Source organism: Erpetoichthys calabaricus, chromosome 1 (assembly GCF_900747795.2).
Source record: "Erpetoichthys calabaricus chromosome 1, fErpCal1.3, whole genome shotgun sequence".
In the NCBI taxonomy this organism is placed as follows: domain Eukaryota; kingdom Metazoa; phylum Chordata; class Cladistia; order Polypteriformes; family Polypteridae; genus Erpetoichthys; species Erpetoichthys calabaricus.
This window is the reverse complement of record NC_041394.2, coordinates 315,761,286-315,788,543: the sequence shown is the minus strand read 5'-3', so window position 1 is coordinate 315,788,543 and position 27,258 is coordinate 315,761,286. Positions and strand designations below refer to the sequence as shown.

General features: G+C 40.4%; 1 protein-coding gene across 1 annotated transcript in view; it reads left to right on the top strand.

The window, feature by feature from the left end:
• Nucleotides 1-27,258, top strand: part of efcab6 (EF-hand calcium binding domain 6) — a 177,703-nt gene that overhangs the window by 24,485 nt on the left and 125,960 nt on the right. The window contains exons 4-5 of the mRNA XM_028817720.2: nt 358-437; nt 3,299-3,365. Of these exons, the coding sequence (XP_028673553.2) occupies nt 358-437; nt 3,299-3,365 (147 nt within the window). The remainder of the gene's footprint in view (nt 1-357; nt 438-3,298; nt 3,366-27,258) is intronic.

Here is a 27,258-nt window from a genome sequence, read left to right as displayed (position 1 = left end):
TATCAAGGGAAATGCTGTCGATTGAGACCAAGATCAAGCTTCCAAGGCCAGGGGTTTGCATGTTTTTGCATGGCAGACCAACGACCCTTAGCATTTTTTAATATACATAAATACAGTGGTCTTCTTCATGTGTTCTTCTGGAACCAAATATGCTCTGCATTTCTGAATGATTGACAGGCAAGGCTTGAGGAAGGGACTAGCTGGGCTAATGAATGCCAACATTGGAATAATTCATATAGAACCTCATGTTCAGTCAGATTGCAGTGTCACTAGGCCTTTGTTTTGTTTTCCTCCCTTGAGACTTTGCTGACCCATTGTGTGATGTCTAAAGAGTTACTTTTTTCTTCTTTCTTTAAGGTCCCAATGAAAAACACTTGGACAGTATTCTATGAAGAGTTTCTTGGAAAGTGTTGTAGGCTTTCAACTGCAAATAGCAGGTATGAACCTAGAAAGTATTGTTAAGTAGACTAATACAATGTGGTCAAAAAGATGGAAACACCCATTGAAAGAAACTTTCGTCCACAGTGTTCCACCATATAAACTCTGTGTCTGTAATCCAGAAAGAAGTATACAGTGAAATTCTGGCATAAGAATTCAATAACGTTTACTATCAATATACATTAGGCATTAAAGTACAATGTTAAAAATGACAGACATAAATTATAAATGGAAATTAAATTATTTCATACATATTTTAGTGTTAAAAATAAATAAATATGTATCAGTATAAACATGTATCAGTTCAGGTTACAAACAGACTGTAAATTAAAGCAACAGTACAGACTCATTCAAATCAATGCATGGTTTGTTAGCAATGAAGGTGCAAATTATACTCTTAGATATACAGTACTTTATCATAACAGAATGCCCGATTTGGCATCTGCTGATTAAGAATGAGTATTTTAAACATGATCAATCGCATGTTCTTTGAGGAGATTTTTATCAAGGGAGACACCAGTCCCAGCAGAAAAGAAATGATGCAACGTGGGATGATGGTGATCACCAAATTTATGTGGGTATCCTATTGATAATCTGCCAGCAGCTTTTGCAATTTGAACTAAACACTGAGACCTGTGGGGGTTCTTACTATTAAGTGCATTTCCAGGAGGTTTATCCATCCATCCATCCATTGTTTCCCGCTTATCCGAGGTTGGGTCGCGGGGGCAGCAGCTTGAGCAGAGATGCCCAGACTTCCCTCTCCCCGGCCACTTCTTCTAGCTCTTCTGGGAGAATCCCGAGGCGTTCCCAGGCCAGCTGAGAGACATAGTCCCTCCAGCGTGTCCTGGGTCTTCCCCGGGGCCTCCTCCCGGTTAGACGTGCCCGGAACACCTCACCAGGGAGGCGTCCAGGAGGCATCCTGATCAGATGCCCGAGCCACCTCATCTGACTCCTCTCGATGCGGAGGAGCAGCGGCTCTACTCTGAGCCCCTCCCGGATGACTGAGCTTCTCACCCTATCTTTAAGGGAAAGCCCAGACACCCTGCGGAGGAAACTCATTTCAGCCGCTTGTATTCGCGATCTCGTTCTTTCGGTCACTACCCATAGCTCATGACCATAGGTGAGGGTAGGAACATAGATCGACTGGTAAATTGAGCGCTTCGCCTTGCGGCTCAGCTCCTTTTTCACCACGACAGACAGATGCAATGCCCGCATTACTGCGGATGCCGCACCGATCCGCCTGTCGATCTCACGCTCCATTCTTCCCTCACTCGTGAACAAGACCCCGAGATACTTGAACTCTTCCACTTGGGGCAGGATCTCGCCACCAACCCTAAGATGGCACTCCACCCTTTTCCGGCTGAGGACCATGGTCTCGGATTTGGAGGTGCTGATTCTCATCCCAGCTGCTTCACACTCGGCTGCGAACCGATCCAGAGAGAGCTGATGATCACGGCCTGATGAAGCAAACAGGACAACATCATCTGCAAAAAGCAGTGACCCAATCCTGAGCCCACCAAACCGGACCCCCTCAACGCCCTGGCTGCGTCTAGAAATTCTGTCCATAAAAGTTCCAGGAGGTTTAATGAGTACTTATTAGTAAATCTTGCTCTGTACACTTCTCATTGGGCTGTTTTGCTAATGTACAGAAATCACAGTCCAGGTTTTGGTGCCTCCAACCACCTGATGTTGATTGTGTCCTGTCTCTGTACTTGCATGTCCCCCATCATGGGCTACGCCTACCTCCTTGTTCCAGTTCAGGATTACCTACCTTCGTTCTGCTCTTGGCTTCTTGGTAGATCTTTTGGCATCCGAGAGCTGGATTAAGTAGGTTTGGGAATGTATGTTTCTGTGCACGTATTCATGTAAGTGGGCCTGCAAACGATTGGTATCTTGTTTAAGGTTGGTTCTGTTATGATCTTCCTGACTCGTACAAAACTCTAAAGGAGGATTCACCTACAAAACTAGGCCTTAAGGCTTTAATGAGGCCTAGAAACAAAATCAGCCTGGCTCCAAACGTTCGGCCTATACATCAAAAAGAAGCCAGGCTGGGAAATCTCAAAATGGAGAGAAGAACCATGGAAACCCCTGGCCTAAATAACAAAACAATATTCATAGAAAACTAATAAAATATGAACAAAAAGAAACCACAGACAGACTTTACAAAATTACATGTAATCAGCAACAAGAATACATAAAAAGAAAAGGCTCTACAGCCAGGAATTAAATTTTTGTTATTCCATTTTAGGTTTCTTCCTTTCTTCCTTCCATTGCTGCTGTGGTTTGGTTGTGTTGTTTTATCTGGTAGATGTCCAGGGTTAGGTTAGTCGGTGACACTAAATAGTCCTGTTATGGCAGAGTGTGCCTTGAGATGGACTGGTGCCCAGTCCAAAGTTTTCTATAGCCTTGACTTCTATGCAGCTGAAAATGGTCCCTGGATCTCCTGTGACCCCAAACTGGAATAAGTAAGTTTGACAGTTGATGGCGGGATGTATGATGGATGGTAGCAGCATTGGTTCTGGTAAATGTTTTAGTCAGCCAACGTCCCAATAACATATTCTGGCAGCACAGATGAACAAATGACATTTTTTGGTGTACTTGATTCTAAGAACCATAATTCATGATAATTTTGGAGGAATGGGGAAAAATATCATAAAATAATATATTATAAACATGCAAAGCCATTCAAGACACATGGCTGCCTTTAAAGGTCACAAGGCAAACAAAAGTGAAGAAAGTGCTAAGATTTAACTATTATATACTTGGGACTTTTAAATTGTTTTGGTTTCAAAAAAAGAAAAAAAAAAAGAAAAGCATACTCGCCATTCGTTTCTTCACATTTCATACTTTCTTCTTCTAGGTGTCGATCAAGTGGTGATGATCACACCATGACGCTAGCAGAAATTCAGCTTCGTCTGAAAGACAAGGTGAGTCCTACTTTATTATTATATTAATTAGAACATCCTTGAGAGATTTGACAGTCTAGACTCTAATTAATGAGTACAATGGCAGCGTTACCTTTTTTCTTTGTGTATTTGTTCCATCATCTTACATTGTTAATGCTTGACTTCTTTTCAAGGTGGTAAAGCATCTGCTGAGACACCTGTGCTATTTTTTCATTTGAGGTCAAAATTATTGCTTTGTATTGTTTGAAAGGCTTTCAGAAAGGCCAAGCCGAATTCTTGCTTTTTTCTTCTAGAATACAGTTTTTTCTAGTCTTATCCTTCAGTGTTGAGGAACACTTACATTCCTCGTCATTGAAAGCAAAACTGCTGTTAACTTTAAGCATTAGAAAACAGCAGGCATTCTCTGCTGATGTATTTAATTAAATGTACAGAACAAATGAAAGGGACCACTCCAAATAAATTTTATATTGTCAGAGTCTTCAGCTGGTCAGCTATGTACACTCTACCACACTACTTGTTAGCTTATTCCACATGTCTATGATTCTCTGTGTAAAGAAAAACATCCTAATCTCTGTGCAAAATTTACTCTTAACATGTTTCCAACTGTGACTCCATGTTCTTGTTTAACTCATTTTAAACAGTCTCAATCCACTGTACTAATTCCCTTCATAATTTTAAACATTTCAATCATGTCTCCTCTTAATTTTATTTTGCTTAAACTGTAAAGGCTCAGCTTTTTTCTTTTAATCTTTCTTCATAATTCATACCATGTAGCCATGGAATCAGCCTAGTCGCACCTCTCTGGACTTTTTTTCTAGTGCTGTTATTATTATTATTTGCATTTATATAGCGCTTTTCTCACTACTCAAAGCGCTCAGCAATTGCAGGTTAAGGGCCTTGCTTAAGGGCCCAACAGAGCAGGGTCCCTTTTGACATTTACGGGATTCGAACCGGCAACCTTCTGATTGCCAGTGCAGATCCCTAGCCTCAGAGCCACCACTCCGCCTACAGCCACCATATCCTTTTTGTAGCCTGGAGACCAAAACTGCACACAGTACTCCAGATGAGGCCTCACCAGTACATTATAAGGGTTGAGCAGAACCTCCTTGGACTTGTACTCTACACTTCAAGGTGCTATATAACCTAACAGTTTGTTAGTCTTCTTAATGGCTTCTTAATACTGTCTGGAAGTTGATTGTACCGAGTCCACTACAACTCCTAAATCCTTCTTTCAAGGTGTACTTTCAATTTCCAGACCTCCCATTGTGTATTGAAACCTAACATTTTTACTTCTTACATAAAATTATGTACAGTTACTTACATTAAATTTCATCCACCACAAATCTGCCCAAGCCTGTATGCTATCCAAGTCCCTCTGTAATGATGCAACGGATTCCAGATTATCTCACAATCCACCTAGTTTGGTATAATCTGCAAATTTAACAAGCTTGTTACTTATATTCCTATCCAAAACATTTGCACTGTATACATTACAAATTACAGCGGCCCTAGCACTGACTCCAGAGATTCCACTCTTTACATCAGCCAGCTCTGAAGAGGTTTCTCGCACCATCACCCTCTGCTTCCTGTGTCTGAGCCAATTCTGCACCCATCTACACACTACACCCTGAACTCCTGCTTCATTTACTTTTATGTCCAACCTCTCATGTAGCACCTTATTAAATGCATTCTGAAAGTCAAGATAAATAATATCACATGCTCCACTTTAATCGTGTCCTTTTATTTCTTCCTCATATAATTCCAGCATGTTGGTTAAATAAGACTGCCCTCTTCTGAATCCATGCTGACTATTCAGAAAAACTCTTGTTCTTGCCATGTGTTGCTCAATCTTTCCCTTAATAATTCCTTCCGTTAATTTGCCTGTGATCTATGTTAAGCTTACAGGCCTATAGTTACTTGCATCTCCCCAATCAATCTTTTTCTATAACAGGATAATATTTGCCATTTTCCAGTCCTTTGCAATCTCTCCAGTGTGCAGTGACTTCCTAAAATATGCATCAAGGGTTTATATAGTATGAACTTGCTAAGCTTTTTAAGAACGTTAGGATAAGTATTATCAGGTCCTGGGGCCTCATGTATAAATGGTGCATACGCACAGAAATGTTACGTACGAACGTTTCCACGCTCAAATCGTGATGTATAAAACCTAAACTTGGCATAAAGCCACGCACATTTCCACGGTACCTCATACCCTGGCGTACGCAATTTCTCCACTCGGTTTTGCAGACTGGCGGCACCCAGCATCAAAGCAGTGCTACTGTTCCTGTGTGGTTACCCTTTCTTTCTTAGACCCACATTCCTGATGCGGCTTTATAAATACACTGAAACTAACTGCATATTGTTTATTAGTGTAATTAACCTGCAGCAATATAATGGTCCAGGGAATAGCCATAGTATTCCAAATACCATAACTGCTTTAGCGTTGTTACTCTCACTGCATCTTCTTCTTCTTTCAGCTGCTCCCGTTACAGGTTGCCACAGCGGATCACCTTTTTCCATATTACTCTCACTGCACCACTCGGAGTATTTATATTACTGTATCTGAGTGGGGAATCACAGCAGCAGCAGATCAGAAAGAGAATTATCGGTATACAGCATCAAGCACATGCTGCCTCAGCCACAGCAAAATGCTTCAGAGACTTTCCTGTACGGACCTCGCGGGTTCACAAACAGTTTCATCCCAAGAACTATAAATGCACTCAATCAAGCGCTCATTGTAGAACTGTTTGTACTTATAAGTACAATTACCTCACTGTAAACTTGCAATACAGTTATAATATTGCACAACCTGCGCCACTTTATAAAGCGCGTATGATGACGATATCATTTTTAAGATGAAATGCAGCAAAATATGTTGATTATAGTATACAGATAAAACTTTAACTTCATTTAAATAATCTATATTGTTAATAATTAAACATGTGAGGACACGGAGCTGCAGCGCTAGCTAGTTCACGGATTGCTCCTGCCTTGCGTTGTATTCCTGCTGGTGCTGACGCGACACTGGAAGGATAGACGGATAGAATAATTAAACACATACTACGAAGATATTTCAATGTTCCTTAAAAGTTTTGAAGAATCGGCATTCTAAACTTACAGATGGCTTAACGTCTATTACAGAGCTGATTGTGTGGTGATTGGGTGTTTGGAGAAAGAAAGTAAGGACAGGAATTGGAGGTTAGTACGTTTGAAAGAGACGGTACTGCTACAATAAAGTATTTTATCGAAGGTCGCGCATGGCGCAGCAAGCCTATTGCGTGAGATATGAACAATCACTGTGCCACCGTGTTCCCATGTTTAATAACATGCTTTCATTCCTATCATCATGAAAAAGATATCACATATACATCTCAGTATTTTAATTATTCAGAGAGCTGTAATATCACAAATGTAGTGGATTCTGTGTCCTGTCAGAGGAAGAGAAAGAACGGAAGCACGTAGTGATTCACACGATGGGATTTGAGAAACTAGTAAAATAAACGATTTTAAGATGAAGTTTATGATGTTCTACTTTAGTGACAAAATAAACTACGTGATTAAAGTGGAAATTTCGAGATTAAAGTTGACATTTTGTGCTTTTTTTCCCACTGTGTGCATATTTTTTTTCTCTGTACCCTAATAAGCTTTCATATGACACTCAGACGGTGGGCTACGACTCACCTTTTCACGGCGACTTTGATTTGTGACAACTTCTTTTTTATTTCGGGCACTGTGCGACTTTGTGAACTTGAGCTTTCGTGTTTCTCTGACACGCTATGTCACTTGATCATCTTCCTTTTGTTGATTATATCACTGTTTAAACCAACAAATAGTACGTTTTTCATTTGCCTCCACTTGGTATTCGCTGAAATTCTTATATTTTCCCCCGTGCTCTTCTCATTGTCCTTTCACAGAACACTGAGCTTAAGAGCTATTTATATTGATTTGCATATTCAAAGAGGCATAATTCTGGGAGGAGTTGGGGCGGGACAGAAAGCTCGTGCATGTGCGTTATTTTTCACACTGATCGGGATTTATGTAGCGGAAGAACGTGGAAGTTTGCTTACGCACAGATTCCTGCATCTGGATTTTTCTGTGCGTAAGCACATTCCCGCTTTTGTGCTTACGCCATGTTATAGTGTGAGTTCTACGCACAGCGTTATACATGAGGGCTCTGGTGTTTTGTTTGATTTCAGCCTATTTAATATGAGCAGTACTTCTCCCTCTACAAGTTCCAAATCAGTCAGTACCTCCTTAGCAGTCCCGTTTATTGCTGGGAGGTTATCTACTTCCTCACATTTGAAGACCTCGGAAATATGCAACTTCAGAGCATCTGATATTCACTGTGTATATTTTTAATTCTCCTTTACTATTCTGATACACTTCAACCCCTTCTTGACTGTTGTTTTACTACTAAAATACTGAAAGAATCTGTTTGTGTCATCTTTTGCATTATATACAACATTCCTCTAATTCTTTAATATTCCTTTTATATAGCCTTTAGACACAAGACAGAATTCCCACCTTGACAGGGAGCCATTATATTGCAGGACTCATTCATTGGTACATCTCTGGAATATGACAGGAGTACATATAGATATACTGTATGTGCAGCTAACTCGCAGATTTTGCATTGGCCATCATTTGAACCTCCGACTGCACCATCAGGCGAACTACATTGTTTTTGAACTACTAACTAAAATTTAAATGTCAGTTTTTGCAATAAATTATGCAGTCCTTAATTTCCAAAGGAGGATAGAGTGTATGAAAAACTGTTTCAAAAGTATTATTACCCATTACTTTTAGAATATAAATTTGCACATCTTTTGGTGTATTTTAACTATTTACATGTATAAGAGCATCCCTTCAGGCTCAGTTTTGATAGGCTAGATAATAAAAATTGGTATTAAAGTTAAATGATGGCAAACAACAACTGTGACTTGGATTTTTACTTTAACGCCATGCAATATTTCTGATAGAATATTGTGATATTTCACATGTCTTAAAATGTTTTATGGAAACATTTGGATGCCAGGATTAAAATGACCCAAGGCTATGATCTGTACTCAATTCCAGCATTTTTAATGTTCTTCCAGGTGTCCTGTATTTCTCATGAGAATAGCTGATCCCTCTAGCATGCACTACCCTAGGGCAGCAAATCTGCTTCTGTTGCTTAATGCTTCCATCTGAACACCCATAGCTGTACAAATCTGGTCACAGCAGATGCAAATGGTAGTGAAATGCTGGATGAGTAAGCAGAGAAGAGAATAATGAGACTAATGGTCCCTAACAGAAGTAAGCTATAAAAATTAAATAGAAAAAACAGATGACAATAGTTATACACCAATTTATCAGGTCAGTCTATGCAGGTAAATAATGTATACTGAAAAATCAAATAGCCTAAATACAGCAAATTGTCTGGATTAAATCCAGAAGGTGTTTACAGAGGCTACTGAAGGAGCAGGTTACTAAAAGTTTAGCTTTTTACTGCTAGAAGTTTATATCTTCAGAAAATATCAAGCTCCTATTAAAAAGCATCTTATCTGATATACATCTCTATCAAAGTTAAATAAATTGCACTTTATTGAAAAATAAATTGACTCACAAATTGTCACAAATTGACTTTAAAGATATCTAGTTCAAACATAATTCTGCTAAAATACATGCAAATTTTATTATTAGTGTGTTTCAGCCTTAAATTTTGCATGACAATGTATAGTGTGCCTTTCAGGTATCTTTATAAAGCCTGAGGAGTGATATTTATTCAGCACCTTTAGATGCACAGTCTTCACATACAGCCATATCCATCTCTTCTTCTGTGTGTGTGTGGTCAGTGTCACTGCTGGGGTCTTAGTTGTACGCTACAATGAACTGCTGCTCTTTAATGAGCTGTGTACAAGAGGCCGCAATTTGGCAGTATTAGCAGAAATTAGAAAAATATAATTGGGTTACAAAACATGGCATAACAAGTGTATCAATTTCAGGACAGATTTTATGTCTCCCATTTACATTTTGCCCTGTGATGGGTGGGCACACTGTCCAGGGTTTGTTCCTGCTGTTGAAATAGGCTCCAGCAAGTCCCCCCACCGCCATCCTGCTCTGGATTAAGCATATTAGAAAATGACCTGACACAACAGCACAGACACAGTTTCAGATCCCAATAAAGAGATTTATTGCTACAAATACCTTAATGTATCCCACAGTTCTAGCAATATGTCTCTCCCCTTCTCTATTCCACCCTGGTGAGGTTCATCTGACTACTCTCCTGACTAAGACTCCCCAGGTGAAGTTGAGCAGCTTCCTTTATTCTGGACCCAGGAATAGTTCCAGCTCTATTACATTGCATCCAGGTAGCATTTCCAGGTCAGGAAGAACCTCTCTGTGATAGGAGAGTCTACTTGTAGCAGCTCCCCCTATTGTCACCCAAGGACACCAACAGGGCTGCCCACCAAAACTACAGCTACTATGCAGTCCTGCGGGTGTCCAAAGAGGTATACACACCAGAAGGATGTCCCCACCCAGTATACTCGGAAAGCCCATGACTCTGGGAAGCAGTCTCCCCCTGCCCATCCATTACAACAGCCCCCCGTCCTGGAAAGGTACCACTAACCAATCTGGTCAGGATGCTCATCCATCCACATCTTTCCATTAAAAAGGCCTTCTGGCTAGGTTAGTTACCATTCATCCTGGCTGGAATGCCAGCCAATCCATGTTGCCTATTACAACATTTACATTGTATGACCTTGTTAATTTACATCTTATGTTTATTCTTTTAATATTTAGGCCTGACTTTTAAAAATATGGAAATAATGAATAACAAGATTGACATGTTATATAATGCCACCAAAGACAATCAATTCAATTCAATTCAATTTTATTTGTCATTTAACAGAACATCCAAGATGTGCTGCAGAACGAAAATACGATGCACAAGACTTTAATAAAAACACATAGTTAAAATCAGCCTACAATAAAATACTAAAATGCTTCATTTAAAAGACGAACGGCAGTAGGAAAAAAACTGTTTTTAAACCTGGTAGTTCTACATTTCAGGCTGCGGTACCTTCTGCTTGAGGGCATGAGGGAAAAGAGTTCAGAGGCAGGATAAGTAGGGTCTCTAGAAATCCGCACAGCTCTGGCCAGACAGCGTTGTTTTGCCAAATCTTGTACATTAGGCAACGGGGCTCCAATGATCCTCTCCGCAGCCCTCACCACTTTCCTCAGTGCTTTCCAGTCCGAAGCGCTGCAGCTCTCCTGCCACAGAGAGCTGCTGCTGGTTAGCACGCTCTCTATGGTCCCTCTGTAAAAAGTGGTGAGGACTGACTTACTGAGATGGGTCCTCTTTAGCCTCCGCAGAAAGATCAAGCGCTGGTGAGCTTTCTTGATGACGGAGGAGGTGTGCAGGGACCAGGTGAGGTTGTTCGTTACATTAACTCCCAGGAACTTAGTAGACTGCACAATTTCCACAGCAGTGTTCTTAATGTAGACCGGGATGTGTATCAGCTGTTTCTTCCTGAAGTCGATCACCAGTTCTTTTGTTTTTTCGACATTCAGTATCAGATTGTTTTTATCACACCATTCCACAAATGACTTCACCTCCTCTCTGTAATCCCCTTCCTCGTCACCTCGAATGAGACCCACCACTGTTGTGTCGTCCGCATACTTAATAATTTGGTTTGTGCTGAACTTGGCACAACAATCGTGGGTCATGAGCGTGAAGAGGAGGGGACTTAGAACACACCCCTGTGGAGAACCTGTGCTGAAGGAGATGGTATCTGATTTATTCTTTCCTACCCGTATGTACTGTGGCCTATCCATTAGAAAGTCCAATATCCAGTTTTGCATAGGTATGCCCAGTCCCAATGGGCCCAGTTTGCTGATCAAATTCTGAGAGATGATGGTATTAAAAGCCGAACTAAAATCAACAAACAACATGCGGACCATAGCGTCTCTATTCTCCAGATGTTCCAATGAAAAATGGAGTGCAATAGATATGGCATCCTCTGTGGCACGGTTGGAGCGGTAGGCGAATTGGAGTGGGTCAAAAGAAGGTGCATTTTTGACGCTCTAACCCATATTCTTACTATTCCCTTAATTATCATAGAGTTCATATGGTGATACAGGCTTCACAATAAATATTACCATGATGGACTGCATCCTCAGAACCACAGACAAAATAATACATGATTAAAATTAATTAACATATATTACTTTAGGAAAACAACAAAAGATTAGCTTAAAAATAATTAAGCACATAAAGCAGGCCTTAAATGCAATAAAAACCTATACATTCTTCACTACTTTTTTTTGACAGCCCCACCCAATGCTATTTTTACAACAGCGAAATTGAAGGCAGGACAAAACTCATCTCTTTCACTCATTCTATGAACTTCTCCAGACACTTTGGTGGCAGTCATCAAACTTTTATCTTGCAAGCTAAATGGCGCCTGACCTTTTCTTAACTAAACACTGGTAGTGAAAACATAGAGACATTTAATAGACATTGTACCTGTAACATTCCAAAAAAAAAAAAAATTTTACAAAATGACATAATCATTTGTAAGAGATCAGACAGACAACAATAAAGAGTTGGGGCACCACCCCGATGACCCTGTATAACTGAGTTTTAAATTATAACAAAAAATACACAGTTGTTGTGGAGACATCTTTTCAGATGAGAGTTCTCAAAATGAACAGCCTGAAGACAGTGGATCCTTCTGGTAGAAACAGGCGGAAAGACGCCAGAAGTGACGTCACTGGTGTTATAGCCGTTAATCTTCTGGTCTGCAGAGAGAGGAAGAGAAAAGGCATTAGGACACAGCGCCAATGCCTGGAGTGGCAGGGAATTACAATCACAGGAGCCCTTAAGCTTTCACCTATGCGCATGCACTATGAGAACTATGTTCTGCAAAATTAGAAACTTTTAAAATTAATATATATATATATATATATAATATATATATATATATATAATATATATATGAAGCATTGGATATGTACGGAATTTTTAAGATTCATAGTTAACTCAATTTTTTTTAATTTTATTATTTTGTTAGCATTGTGTTGCATGAAAATGCCACCCTTAGCAAAGTGCTACCTGAGATGATCGCCGTGTCACCTCACCCTACACTGTGGCGCTGTTCACACCTGATGCTGGCCATTCATATGAGTCATTTGTCATGTTTAACCAATATTTTCTGTTTAAGCTGGATCTTTGCTATGTTTGCTTGATGTCTACTATGTAAGCCTGATATTTGATATATAATGCTTAGATTTTCTGCATTTCTTAAATTAGCTTGCAGTTTATTATTTTTTCAAACTGGACATTTATCATATAAGTATGATGTTTGACTTTTTCACTGCAAAAATGAATTATATGTTTTACATTTAGGATCTTCTAAAAATTATACTCCAAAAAACAGTGCAACTTTTGTTAAAACAGTACTCCATATATATGTTGTAATGACCTGGGGCCTCATGTATAACGCCGTGCGTAGAACTCACACTATAACATGGCGTAAGCACAAAAGCGGGATTGTGCGTACGCACAGAAAAATCCAGATGCAGGAATCTGTGCGCACGCATACTTTCACGTTCTTCTACTACATAAATCCCGATTTGCGTGAAAAGAAACGCACGTGCACGCGCCTTCTGTCCCGCCCCAACTCCTCCCAGAATTACGCCACTTTGAATATGCAAATCAATATAAATAGCCTTCTGTGAAAAGACAATGGGAAAAGCACGGGAGAAAATATAAGAATTTCAGCGAATACCAAGTGGAGGCAAAGGAAAAACTTACTATTTGTTGGTTTAAACAGTGATATAATCAACAAAAGGAAGCTGATCGAGTGACAGAGTGTCGGAGAAACTCGAAGGCTCAACTTCACAAAGTCGCACAGTGCCCGAAATAAAAAAGATGTTGTCACATATCAAAGTCAGCGTGAAAAGGCAACTCATAGCCCACCGTCTGAGTGTCATATGAAAGCTTATTAGGGTACAGACAAAAAAAAGGCACACAGTGGGGAAAAAAGCACGAAATGTCAACTTTAATCTCGAAATTTCCACTTTAATCACGTAGTTTATTTTGCCATTAAAGTAGAACATCATAAACTTCATCTTAAAATCGTTTAATTTACTAGTTTCTCAAATCCCATTGTAACTAAAGTGGCATGTTAAATGCTTTGTTCTGTATTTGATCTTCTATGTGCTCTGTGTATGAATCACTACCTGCTTTTTAAACGGGCTTTCTATTTCTCCGACAGGACACATAATCCATTACATTTGTGATATTACAGCTCTCTGAATAATTAAAATACTGAGATGTATACGTGATATCTTTTTCATGATGATAGGAATGAAAGCATGTTATTAAACATGGGAACACGGTGGCGCAGTGCTTGTTCATGTCTCACGCAAGAGGCTTGCTGCGCCATGCGCGACCTTCAATGAAATAATTTATCACAGTAGTACTGTCTCTTTCAAACGTACTAACCTCCAATTCCTGTCCTTACTTTTCTTTCTCCAAAAACTCAATCGCCACACAATAAGCTATGTAATAGACGTGAAGCCATCTGTAAGCTTAGAACTTCGATTCTTCAAAACTTTTAAGGAACATTGAAATATCTTAGTAGTACGTGTTTAATTATTATATCCGTCTATCTTTCCAGTGTCGCGTCAGCACCAGCAAGAATACAGCGCAAGGCAGGAACAATTACTGAACTAGCTAGCGCTGCGGCATCGTGTCCTCACATGTTTAATTATAAACAATACAGATTATTTAAATGAAGTTAAAGTTTTATCTGTATAATATAATCAACATGTTTTGCTGCATTTCGTCTTAGAAATGAATACCGTCATCACATGTAAATACGCGCTTTATAAAGTGGCGCAGGTTGTGCAATATTATAACTGTAGTGCAAGTTTACAGTGGGGTAATTGTACTTATAAGTCCAAATATTTCTACAAGGAGCACTTGATGGACTGATTTAGTGCGTTTAGAGTTCTTGGGATGAAACTGTTTCTAAACCGCGAAGTCCGTACAGGGACTAAAGCATTTGCTGTGGCTCAGGCAGCATCTGCTTCATGCTGTGTACCGATAATTCTCTTTCCAATCAGCTGCTGCTGTGATTTCCTACTCAGATACACTGATATAAATACTCCGAGTGGTGCAGTAAGAGTAATGTGGAAAAAGATGATCTGCTGTGGCAACCCTTAACGGGATCAGCTGAAAGAACATGCAGTGAGAGTTACAACGCTAAAGCAGTTATGGTATTTGGAATACTATGGCTATTCCCTGGACCATTATATTGCTACAGGTTAATTACAATCAGATGCATTACACTAATAAACAATATGCCGTTAATTTCAGTGTATTTATAAAGCCGTGCCAGGAATGTGGATTTAAGAATGAAAGGGTGATCACACAGGAACAGTAGCACTGCTTTGACACTGGGTGCCGCCAGTCTGCAAAACCGGGCGGATAAATTGCGTACGCCAAGGAATGAGTTACCGTGGAAATGTGCGTGGCTTTACGCCAAGTTTAGGTTTTATACATCGTGATTTGAGCGTGGAAAGGTTCATACGCAACATTTCTGTGCGTACGCACCGTTTATACATGAGGCCCCTGGTGGTGTGAGAAACAAAGGAATGGAATTAGCCACTTTATGCGGATTACTGGGTGAATGGCCCTGAAAAATTACCTTTGTCCACTCACACATGCCACCCGATGCCAACTTGCTCCACTCACCCGGGGTTAGAGGCAACCAGTTTACCACTCTTCTTTCCACACCTGAGAATGGCCAGTGGTCACGGATCAGAGCCGATGGACTGTAGCAACCCAGAGACACATACATGATCACAGTGCTGTCTAAGTGTTGTGTCTGTGCTAGCCCTCTGCTTCTCTTGGAGCTGCTCTTTATATTTCCGTCTCCACAGACGGTCTGGACCCAGAGTGCTACAGTATACAGTGCATCCGGAAAGTATTCACAGCGCATCACTTTTTCCACATTTTGTTATGTTACAGCCTTATTCCAAAATGGATTAAATTCATTTTTTTCCTCAGAATTCTACACACAACACCCCATAATGACAACCTGAAAAAAAGTTTACTTTAGGTTTTTGCAAATTTATTAAAAATAAAAAAATTGAGAAAGCACATGTACATAAGTTTTCACAGCCTTTGCCGTGAAGCTCAAAATTGAGCTCAGGTGCATCCTGTTTCTCCTGATCATCCTTGAGATGTTTCTGCAGCTTAATTGGAGTCCACCTGTGGTAAATTCAGTTGACTGGACATGATTTGGAAAGGCACACACCTGTCTATATAAGGTCCCACAGTTGACAGTTCATGTCAGAGCACAAACCAAGCATGAAGTCAAAGTAATTGTCTATAGACCTCCGAGACAGGATTGTCTTGAGACACAAATCTGGGAAAGGTTACAGAAAAATTTCTGCTGCTTTGAAGGTCCCAATGAGCACAGTGGCCTCCATCATCAGTAAGTGGAAGAAGTTCGAAACCAAACAGGACTCTTCCTAGAGCTGGCCGGCCATCTAAACTGAGCGATTGGGGGAGAAGGGCCTTAGTCAGGGAGGTAACCAAGAACCCAATGGTTACTCTGTCAGAGCTCCAGAGGTCCTCTGTGGAGAGAGGAGAACCTTCCAGAAGGACAACCATCTCTGCAGCAATCCACCAATCAGGCCTGTATGGTAGAGTGGCCAGATGGAAGCCACTCCTTAGTAAAAGGCACATGGCAGCCCGCCTGGAGTTTGCCAAAAGGCACCTGAAGGACTCTCAGACAATGAGAAAGAAAATTCTCTGGTCTGATGAGACAAAGATTGAACTCTTTGGTGTGAATGCCAGGTGTCACATTTGGAGGAAACCTGGCACCATATCTACAGTGAAGCATGGTGGTGGCAGCATCATGCTGTGGGGATGTTTTTCAGTGGCAGGAACTGGGAGACTAGTCAGGATAAATAGAAAGATGACTGCAGCAATGTACAGAGACATCCTTAAGTGCCTTGAGCATGGGAAAGGCACTATATAAATAAAATGTATTATTATTATTATTATTATCCTGGATGAAAACCTGTTCCAGAGTGCTCTTGACCTCAGACTTGGGTGATGGTTCATCTTTCAGCAGGACAACGACCCTAAGCACACAGCCAAGATATCAAAGGAGTGGCTTCAGGACAACTCTGTGAATGTCCTTGAGTGGCCCAGCCAGAGCCCAGACTTGAATCCGATTGAACATCTCTGGAGAGATCTTAAAATGGCTGTGCACCGACACTTCCCATCCAACCTGATGGAGCTTGAGAGGTGCTGCAAAGAGGAATGGCCGAAACTGGCCAAGGATAGGTGTGCCAAGACTTGAGGCTGTAATTGCTGCCAAAGGTGCATCGACAAAGTATTGAGCAAAGGCTGTGAATACTTATGTACATGTGCTTTCTCAGTTTTTTTATTTTTAATATATATGCCAAAACCTCAAGTAAACTTTTGTCACGTTGTCATTATGGGGTGTTGTGTGTAGAATTCTGAGGAAAAAAATGAATTTAATCCATTTTGGAATAAGGCTATAATATAACAAAAGGTGGAAAAAGTGATGCTCTGTGAATACTTTCTGGATGCACTGTATATATAGTGTAAAGTAAGGACAGCAGCACAGTATGAAGGGCCATTCCTTTGCCCCATTTACTGATGTTCATAAACAAAATAAAAAGAAACAGAAATGAGCATTAGAACTTGTCTTAAAGTATTTCTAAAGGTACAAGGTCCATCAGTGTCAGTCTCTGGGTTGGTAAGGAATGCTTCCAAGCTCTCTCTTTATATAGCTTCTGTGGCAGAAGGGGTGGAGCTTCCATAGCAGTGCTTGAAGTGACATCAGAAGTCCTCCGCTCTGTGAGGGAAAAAGGAAAAGTGGCTGTCAACTACACATTTCCCTTCTCTGTTGGCAGAGGCACTCCCATAACATACAGTACATATCAATATATCCTGTTTCATACATTGATTTCATTTCAAGTAGTAAAGAGAAAGATGAAATCCCAGGTCAAATCTTAATATGCCCTAGAGATATGCGTTGATGTTTTAAATACAGTAAAAACTGTGATACTCTCAAACCCAGTGTCAATAGGTCAGGGCTGTGGCAACATTTTTATTGTCTGCTTTGGCCTCTTAGATTCCCCTTTGCTGCCTCCAGGTAGTGAACTCTCAATCCAGTGAACACTTGGCCTTATTAACAATTTTCCATTTACATAAAGGGTAGGCTGGTGGCCAAACCTGTAATAAAGGCAAATGATGTAATGGGCAAGTGGAAAAATCATCTTTTGTGGATGGGGAATTGTAAGGAAGCATGAAATAGGAGAAGAGATCCTGAGCAAATCTAATTTACCAAGCACCTGAGGTAGGATTACATCTGATGATTGCTTTGTTTGTCTAAGCAAATACTCATACCTGCCGTTTTAATAATTTCTTCTATGTAGAAATCTATCATGCTTCATTTACCACTGGACAGGTATTGCTTTCATGAGTTCATAATGAGTTGGAGCAGAGCATCAGAACTGCACCATAGTATCCTCTTCTTTCTCTTAAATGCTTTCACTCAGTCTCAATAGAAAGTTTTAACTTCTGTCTCTTCTGAAATAGCTATCTATCTGTAATTTTAAACCTATAAATAGCAATCTGTCTGCATACTCACAATGATCTTTTACACATCCATGTCACAGTTGTGATTTATTTTTGTTGCTTCTTGAGAAAAAACATGGGATACAGATACAGATGTCGAGCTGTGCCTTCTAAGGTTTTTAGGCAGGGAGTATGGCCTGGTGTCTAAGACATGGGGTCTTAAAGAATAAGTTTGTTGGTTCAGTTTCCTCTTCATATTCACTGTTTGATGTTGAGCTCTGCCTGTGCTTGTGATGATGCAGGTTCTGCTCCATGGTCCCATCTTAATTGTGGGTACCCTAGAAAATCGCCACCGTCATTAATGTCACTGATGAGCTAGGCAGAGAAGACAGCAACCATGAAGCAAGGGGATGGTTCAAAAAGTGCTAAGTGCTTTTATTAAAAATCAACAAAATCAAAATCTTCAAATAAATAATCCAATAAAAACAGGTGAAAGAGTGGAGGTTAAAAACACAATAGAAAAAAATCCTTTAAAAAGCGAGGTTAAAATAACTGCTGGAAGCAGTCTTTCTTTAAAAATCCGGTGCATACTTATTCCTCTTCTCCCATTCGGGCCCCGCAACAGGAGAGTTGCCCAACCAGCATATGCATCTCCCTTCAATACTGGACCGGTAGTCCTCTGATCCCCGGCTACGTCGGGCTCCAGCCGGACCGAGACTTGGGTTCCTTCCCCAGCGGCCAGGGGCTCATGCTGGGGCTCAACACGCCCAAACCCTTCTCGACTCCATTTCCTTCAATGGCCAGTCGAACCCTCTGCCGGTCACTCCAGCTCCTCCAAACTGCTCAGCTGGAGCAACCGCTTCAGATCAGCCCCCCCCTCCCCCCCGAGTTAGCCAAACACTCCTCCGGGGCTCTCCTTCCAGCTGCATTACAGTGCAACCTGCTCTCAGTCTCACGCCCTGGCTTTCTCCTTCCTCTCACCTTTTTCTCACTTCTAATCCCTGTTTTTTTCTCTCTTTTTTTTCTTCCTCTCTATTTTTCTCTCTTTCCCATCCACCTCGTGCTTCTATTAAATATTACGGGGACGTGGATCAGTTGTGGCAATTAACAGCTCCTGGCAACAATTATGGCTGCGGATGACTCCTCACCTGTGCACATAAGCGAGGACCATCTGCATCACAAATCACCTGGGAACCGCTCCGGCCACACTACCACGCCCCCTCTATAAGCCGCGAGGGTGCCGATTATTTATTTAAAAAGTGGCCTTTGATCTGAGCTGTGGACCTGCTATACCACAGTGCTCCACATTTCTAAAAAATGACTGTAAATAATTGGTACTGTATTATGAACTTCTAAGTCACCTTAGTTGAAAGAGTAATAGCCTTAAATAAAATACGCATGTCATTCAACGTTGTCATCTCCGATATTTCAAATTGCTATTAACCAAAATTATAAGTAAACCAGTAATGGCGCACTGCATGATAACGTGCAGTGAATACACTTGACTTGAGCATTCTTAGTTTTCATTCTCTTTCTCTGTACGTTTATCATTCGTTTGCTCAGAGGTTGATGAGCTTGCTGCTTCCTGAGCAGCTCTTCTTTACTCCACCCTAGCGGCCCGCTTCTTCTCTTCTTCTGTCGGCATCTTTTCGCATTAAAACTGATTAAGTTAGTGTTTGTGTTACAATTATTTAGTACATTTTCTTTAATTTTTCACTCAGGTTGGTACTTAAATCATTCTTGAGGCAGTTTGAAGACTTAAAATATGAAGAGGTAGGGGAAGTGACGGCAAAGGTGGTAGGGATGAGAACAGCATCCGTACACATGCGCAACACGACCGCCCTGCTGGCCACTGCCGAGAGTTGATTCTATAATAAAATAAAAATAAAAAGAGGAATAACCTTGGAGGTCAGCCATCACCCAGAAAGCGGATAGTAGACGTCATGTAGTATATGTGTACCAAATTTCAGGTCAATAGGTTAAACGGTTTCCAAGCTACAGGTGATTTAAAATCCTGGACAGACAAACTCACAGCCACGGTAGTGTATTATCTATATTACTAAACGACAGTGGTATATATGCACGGACGCAGGATGATGGACGCAGCGAAGCGCACGCACACTGCGATTCAGCGCCCCAGAGTCAAACCCAGCGGTTTCCCAGACATCAGTAGGCATCGCCCAAACAACACAACACAACCTGTAAACTAAACTTCAGGTCACAATACAAACGCCGTCCGAATGTGCACACCACCGCATATAAAACCTTCGTTTAGTAATGTTTATGAAGGTTGTATATATGCACAGATGGCAGACGCAACCCGTGCCAAAGGCGCACGCGCACTCGCACAGCGCCCAACAGTCAAACCCAGCGGCTTCCCAAAGTCAGTAAGTGGTGCCCAAACAACACAACACAACCTGTAAACTAAACTTCACGTAAAGCGTGTATGCCAACAAGTTGCCATGGTGACATATTTATACATTGACATAGAATAACTAGACGCCTCATGACTAGCAGAATCGTACGTCATTGTTGCCGCCATATTGTGGGTGGCACTGCTGTGGAGTGAAGTAATGAATAATGTGCTGCTTGGGATTGTACAAACTGCTGTACGCTCCAAACTAGATCCCGGGGGATAACATTTCATAGGTAAGGATGAACAATTGTTTTGGTTATATTTCGCCATTAAAAATCCCGTTTTATAATCTTTACTTTAGCTAAGCCAGGCTAAGCTTGCAAAGCTAAGCATTTATGTGCTCAAGTGAGCCTCCAAACAACGTTTTGGCTAAATGTATTTAGTCACTAACTATGTAGATTGTTGTTAGCTGTTAACATTTCTCAAACTTGATGATGTTTTTTCTCAAGGAGCACATCGAGGAAACACAGTTTGAATTTGACAACCATCATTTTATGCTCATGTCTTTAGTTGTGTCTGTCTTCCACAAACTAAGGCTGCACCATATTGCCAGACTGAATACTCTCAAATTACAAGATCTCAGTGAACGAGAGGAGTGTAAGTCTGGAGAAGATCAGTGAGGTTGTGGAGAGCTTCAAATGTTAAGAGCGGTATTTAGTATTGTATTCTGTAGTTAACTGGGAGCCAGTGATGTTGAAAGAGAATAGGTGTAATATGTTCAGTGGATTTACAACAGCAGGATATTATCCTGGCAGCAGAATTTTGAAGAAGTTCTAAGCGATTGATAAGTTTTTTTGGGATGCAAGATAGAATACCATTACATTAATCTATACGTGACGTGACTCGGGCATTAAACAATACTTCAGTACTGTGTTGCGTAAGACCAGGACAAAGTCTGGAAATGTTTCGAAGATAGAAGAAGGCAGTCCCCGAAATGTTACTTATATGGGAGGAATGGTTAATAATAATAATAATAATTATAATTATTATTATTTAATAATTGCCATTATTAGTGTATAAATGGATATAAATAATTGCATTTAATCGATTTGCCAAAATCTGTTGTATGTAAACGATACTGTTTTAAACGTTATTGTTTTTTCATCAGAAAACCTGGTGTCCACATCTACCTGTATTAGTTTAAATAGCACTTTTGCCACTCGCACTTGCCACAGCGGCGTCTATCTATAAATGTGTATGTATTTAAACTTGAGATAGTGGTGACTACTGACAGTGCCAGCAGTCAGCTACTCCACAGTGCCTGCGGTCAGGGGTTCAATTATGATTCCTAACAGCAAACGACTTCTAGCTAACAACACACCCATAGAATAACAAAAACGAGACTGCATGGATAAAAACAATGAACGAAGGCGCCTACAACGCGCTTCTGAAACACCAGAACCAAACGAGTCACGGCTCCAAAAAGAAACAACTTTACTACAAATATATTTATTTCATTAAATGAAAACCTTCCCAGGACGCTCCCACCCTCCATGATCTTACATTCCTTCAAAGATTGGAGGGAACAGAAAGTAATTGACTTTCTTGCATTTGCGATTCTTTACAGAATCAGGGGTTTACTGGTATATAAAGATTTAAAGCTTTTAAAGTGATTTGTGACAAATGGCAGGCTGACATTTGATTTACAAACATGATAATTGACATGAATGTGAAGAAGGTTGTGTTTAGATAGATAGATAGATAGATAGATAGATAGATAGATAGATAGATAGATAGATAGATAGATAGATAGATAGATAGATAGATAGATCGATGTGAAAAAACTATATAAAAATAGTTAAGGTACTGTAATAGATAGAAACATATGAAAGCCTCTATATAAAATTGTTACAGTATTTTGATAGACAGAGAGACATGAAAGGCACTGTATAAAAATAGTTAAGGTACCATTATAGATTGATATGAAAGGCATCCAAGTTAGTTTTCATATTGAATGAGTTATTATAAGGAAAATGTAAGCTTAATTAAAATAATTAAATTATGCATCTGTACCTACAATAATAGTTTTGGGTATCAGTACAAGCCTTAGAAAGTATTTATAATGAGTGTGAGAAATGATGCAATGATTCTTTGTCACACAGTACTGAGGGCTGAACCAACAACCATGTGAGTTACAGTTCAATGTCTTTGCCACAAGAGGCCAACATTGCCTAAGCAGGAGGAGCTCATCCCTTGGTCCACACTGCTTGATGCGTTCTGTTAGAAAGTGTACAAAACTCTGTGCCAAGCAGGTACAAGGCTCTGTTTCATCCTAGACCAGACACTGGCCCATTGTTAAGAAGAATGGTGTACTTAATACTCTTATATCAACTTAATCACAATGTAAAGGATTATTCTGTACAGGTTTTTCTATACTGCATTTCTTCATGCTTATCATGCAAGCAACATTCTGCCCAAAATATGTAATAGTATCAAGGGCACTAATAATAGTGGATAGTAATAGATAGGCTAATAAGTTTCTAAAATTAAGCTTTGACACTTGAGTGCCCCCAAACGAAAGATATTATCCAGGTCTAAGCCCCTTTGTCAGTGTCTTGTTCTTGCTAGGGAGTTATTTTATATATATATACAAAAATATGGTTTCGAATTTGCAGACGTAGATAAATAAAGGGGTGGGGGGAGGGGGTTGCCCCCCCCTTGAGGTTTTGTCACTCTTGTTGAAAAGGGGGTGTCCCTTGGGGTTTCAAGTTCACTGATATATAGGTATGAAAATATATACAAAATAGACAAAAAAAACAGGGTCTTAACACAATACATCAGGACTTAAGCCTCAACCCCCACCCATTCCCTCCATGCCACTGCAATGCAGTTGGTTTGCATGATTACAATGAAGTTTGATTTTGTTACTTTAACTATAACAGGATATTGATACTCCAACTCCACAAAGCACAGTTGGGCTGTCATTTTACAGCCAATTGCAGAGCTCTTACATATATATATATATATATATATATATATATATATATATATATATATATATATAATTTAATTCTGGCCAAACAGAACGTAGGCACGATGCAATGTGAAATGTTGACACTGTACCTGATCGTGTTCAGCTCTAACGGGAGAGCATCCACCATGTGGGGCGAAATGTACATGGCTGTGATAACTCTGGCAAATAGTAGCTACCCTCTAAAGCACACGTAGCTCTGATCTCTCTCTCAAAAACTTCAAATGTTACTCCTAAACAATCTGTAGATGTTAACGTCTGTTGGAAAAAAGGTATCACTAGCTAAGTGGAGGCAAGGTATGCTTCAACACGTGGTGAGAGGTAGAGCAAATCGAACGAAAGCTGGCGCATGAGTGAAGAGGGCCCTGCTTTCCTACCCTCGGCCCGCAGCCTCTCTTTTGGATTTGCGCAAATAAATTGGTATTGCAAGCGAACTATGATACACAGAGAAGTTGAATCAACTGTAATGTTCAAGCAAATTATAGAAAAAAAACAGATCTATGTCCGTTAAATAGTTCTCTCGTGAAAAGCGAACAGACGTTGGATTTTGTATTTATATATAGATATAGATATATACAGTGTATATATATATATATATATATATATATATATATATATATATATATATATATATATATATCCATCCATCCATCCATCCATTTTCCAACCCGCTGAATCCAAACACAGGGTCACGGAGGTCTGCTGGAGCCAAACCCAGCCAACTAGGCAGGAACCAATCCCAGGCAGGGTGCCAACCCACCGCAGGACACACACAAACACACCCACACACCAAGCACACACTAGGGCCAATTTAGAATCGCCAATCCACCTAACCTGCATGTTTTTGGACTGTGGTAGGAAACCGGAGCGCCCGGAGGAAACCCACGCAGACATGGGGAGAACATGCAAACTTCACACAGGGAGGACCCGGGAAGCGAACCCAGGTCCCCAGATCCCCCAATATATATATATATATATATATATATATATATATATATATATATATATATATACTGTAATGTGTGTGTGTATATACTGTATACAGTGCATCCGGAAAGTATTCACAGCACATCACTTTTTCCACATTTTGTTATGTTACAGCCTTATTCCATCCATCCATTCATTTTCCAACCCGCTGAATCCGAACATAGGGTCACGGGGGTCTGCTGGAGCCAATCCCAGCCAACACAGGGCACAAGGCAGGAACCAGTCCCGGGCAGGGTGCCAATCCACCGCAGAGCCTTATTCCAAAATGGATTAAATTCATTTTTTTACTCAGAATTCTACACACAACACCCCATAATGACAACGTGAAAAAAGTTTACTTGAGGTTTTTGCAAATTTATTAAAAATAAAAAAACTGAGAAAAGTATTCACAGCTTTTGCTCAATACTTTGCTGATGCACCTTTGGCAGCAATTACAGCCTCAAGTCTTTTTGAATATGATGCCACAAGCTTGGCACACCTATCCTTGGCCAGTTTCGCCCATTCCTCTTTGCAGCACCTCTCAAGCTCCATCAGGTTGGATGGGAAGTGTCGGTGTACAGCCATTTTAAGATCTTTCCAGAGATGTTCAATCGGACACGTGCCTGACACAGATTGACACGGAGGCACGTGTTAAACAAATAAACTGTTTATTTTTCTTCAGCTGGTGGGCACATCTTCCCCGTAATCCCTCCAGCCACAACACAGTCCCAAGCACAGACCACAAGTAACACCAAGCACTATTCTTCTCTCTTCCACCACCACTCCTCCTCAGCAAGCTTTGTCCTCCTCCCACCCAATTCTGGCCGCTGAGTGGTGGCTGCTGGCTCCCTTTTATTGGGTACCTGGAAATGCTCCAGGTGCTTGATTGGCGACATCCAGCTGCACTTCTGGGAAAGGTGAAACCAGTGCCTAAAAGGGGCCAGCAGTTCCTGCTGCAGCACCCCCTGGTGGCGCCTGTGGAACCCCACAGAGCTGCACAGAACTCCAACCCCCATGAAGCCCTTGGGGAGTCCAAGGCACTGCTGCAACCCAGGGAGGCTGCCATCTAGCGTCCAGGGGGAGATACGGGGCTTCCCACCCTTGTCCCCCTGGCAGATGTAGTGAAGGGGCGTCCCGGTCAGGCATGGGCCTCGGCCATCCATCACAAGATAGATATATATATATTATAAAAAAAATCCTGGGAGAGAAAGACAGGAGACGAGACGTGATCTTCATATTAAGATCACGGAAGACACTTAAAAGACCCGCGAGATGAAACAGAATGGCCATGGAGCATCTCGTGGGGACCTTAAACATGAGACTTTGTGCCAAGAGATTGACCCAGGACCGTCTCGCAATTACGTAGAACATGAGATTCTTGCAAGACACGACCTACTTGCAACCAATATCAAATAAGACAACGGGCAGCAAAACATTCAGTCTTGTGAAGGATTTGAGCACACACAGATCCAGGGTCTCGGTGCATATAAAGTGTATAAGGACAATAAGTTATAAATGAAATGTCGACGACTACGCGAAGAAGAAAGCAGTGCGGAGAAAAGAGACTCAAAAGTGTTGGAGAGAAAAAAGAATAACCTAGGTGCAAATTCAGAAAATAAGGAAAGTAATTATCAGCCCGGAACAAATGGAATTGAAAAAAAGCACATCCATTCGGGCTCAGAATTAAAAGACAGAGTAAAAGACAAAGCAGAACTTCATAAAGATGTTCACAAACATTGGCGCTATACACATTCAGAGCAGGTTAGAGATTATGAAAGCAGTGGAATTCGAAAGGCTCAAAAAAAAAAAACATTGGCGTGATACACATGTGGAGAAAGTTAAAGAATATGAAAGTAGGAAAATTAGAAAGTATAAAAAAAAGAAAGCAAAGATTGCAGTAGCGTAAACAAACAGAAATTATTACTCAAAAAAGGGAAAATAATCACCACGAACCAGGTGTCATTCAAAAAAAAGCAGGACAAAGTGAGGTCAGAAATAAAAGACAGAGTAGAAAACAAAGTAAAACGTCTTCAAAAACAAAGGGGCCAAATACATGCAGAGCAGGTTCGAGATAATGAAAACTGGAATTCTAAAGACTCAAAAAAAAAAACGTAGGCGCGATACACATGCTGAGCAAGATACAGAATATTAAAGCAGGAAAAAATGAAAGTGTCAAAACAAAGACAGTAAACATTGCATTAGCACAAACAAAGAGAAATTATTACTCAGAGAAATAACGAAAAGGTGAATAGAGATCGAATATATGGACATAGGTGATATGTCAGAAGTTTGTAAATATTGTAAGGCTTTGAAGTTTAAGTCAGTGAATTTCAAAAACGTGGTTTACCTCACATGCATTTATGGGTTACTTTGCAAAAAAATTATTAACTGCTGATGAAGTAGATCGCTTTGTCTGTGCTGAAATTCTAAACAGAGAAACCTATCCTGAAGTCTCACTGACCTCATTTAGATTCAGCATATTGGGACTCCAAAGATTCCAAATATTGTTTTTACAGAAGTTCTGAAATAAAAGTGAAACTAATGAAATAGCAACAATTCAAAGAAAAAAAATCTTTTAAAGTGTGTATCCAGAAAAACAAAAACAGGGGTTGGCGAGCGAAGCGAGCAGGGGGCGAAGCCCCCTAGTATATACAGTATATATATATATATATATATATATATATAGTGCCTTACGGTGGGTTGGCACCCTGCCCGGGGTTTGCTTTCTGCCTTGCGCCCTGTGTTGGTTGGGTTTGGCTCCAGCAGACCCCCGTAACTCTGTAGTTAGGATATAGCGGGTTGGATAATGGATGGCTGGATATAGTATGTGTATATATACTGTATATATATATATATATATATATTTGATATAATGTATACATATACTGTATATACAGTATGTGTGTGTGTACATGTGTATAAATATAGATAGATAGATAATCTATAT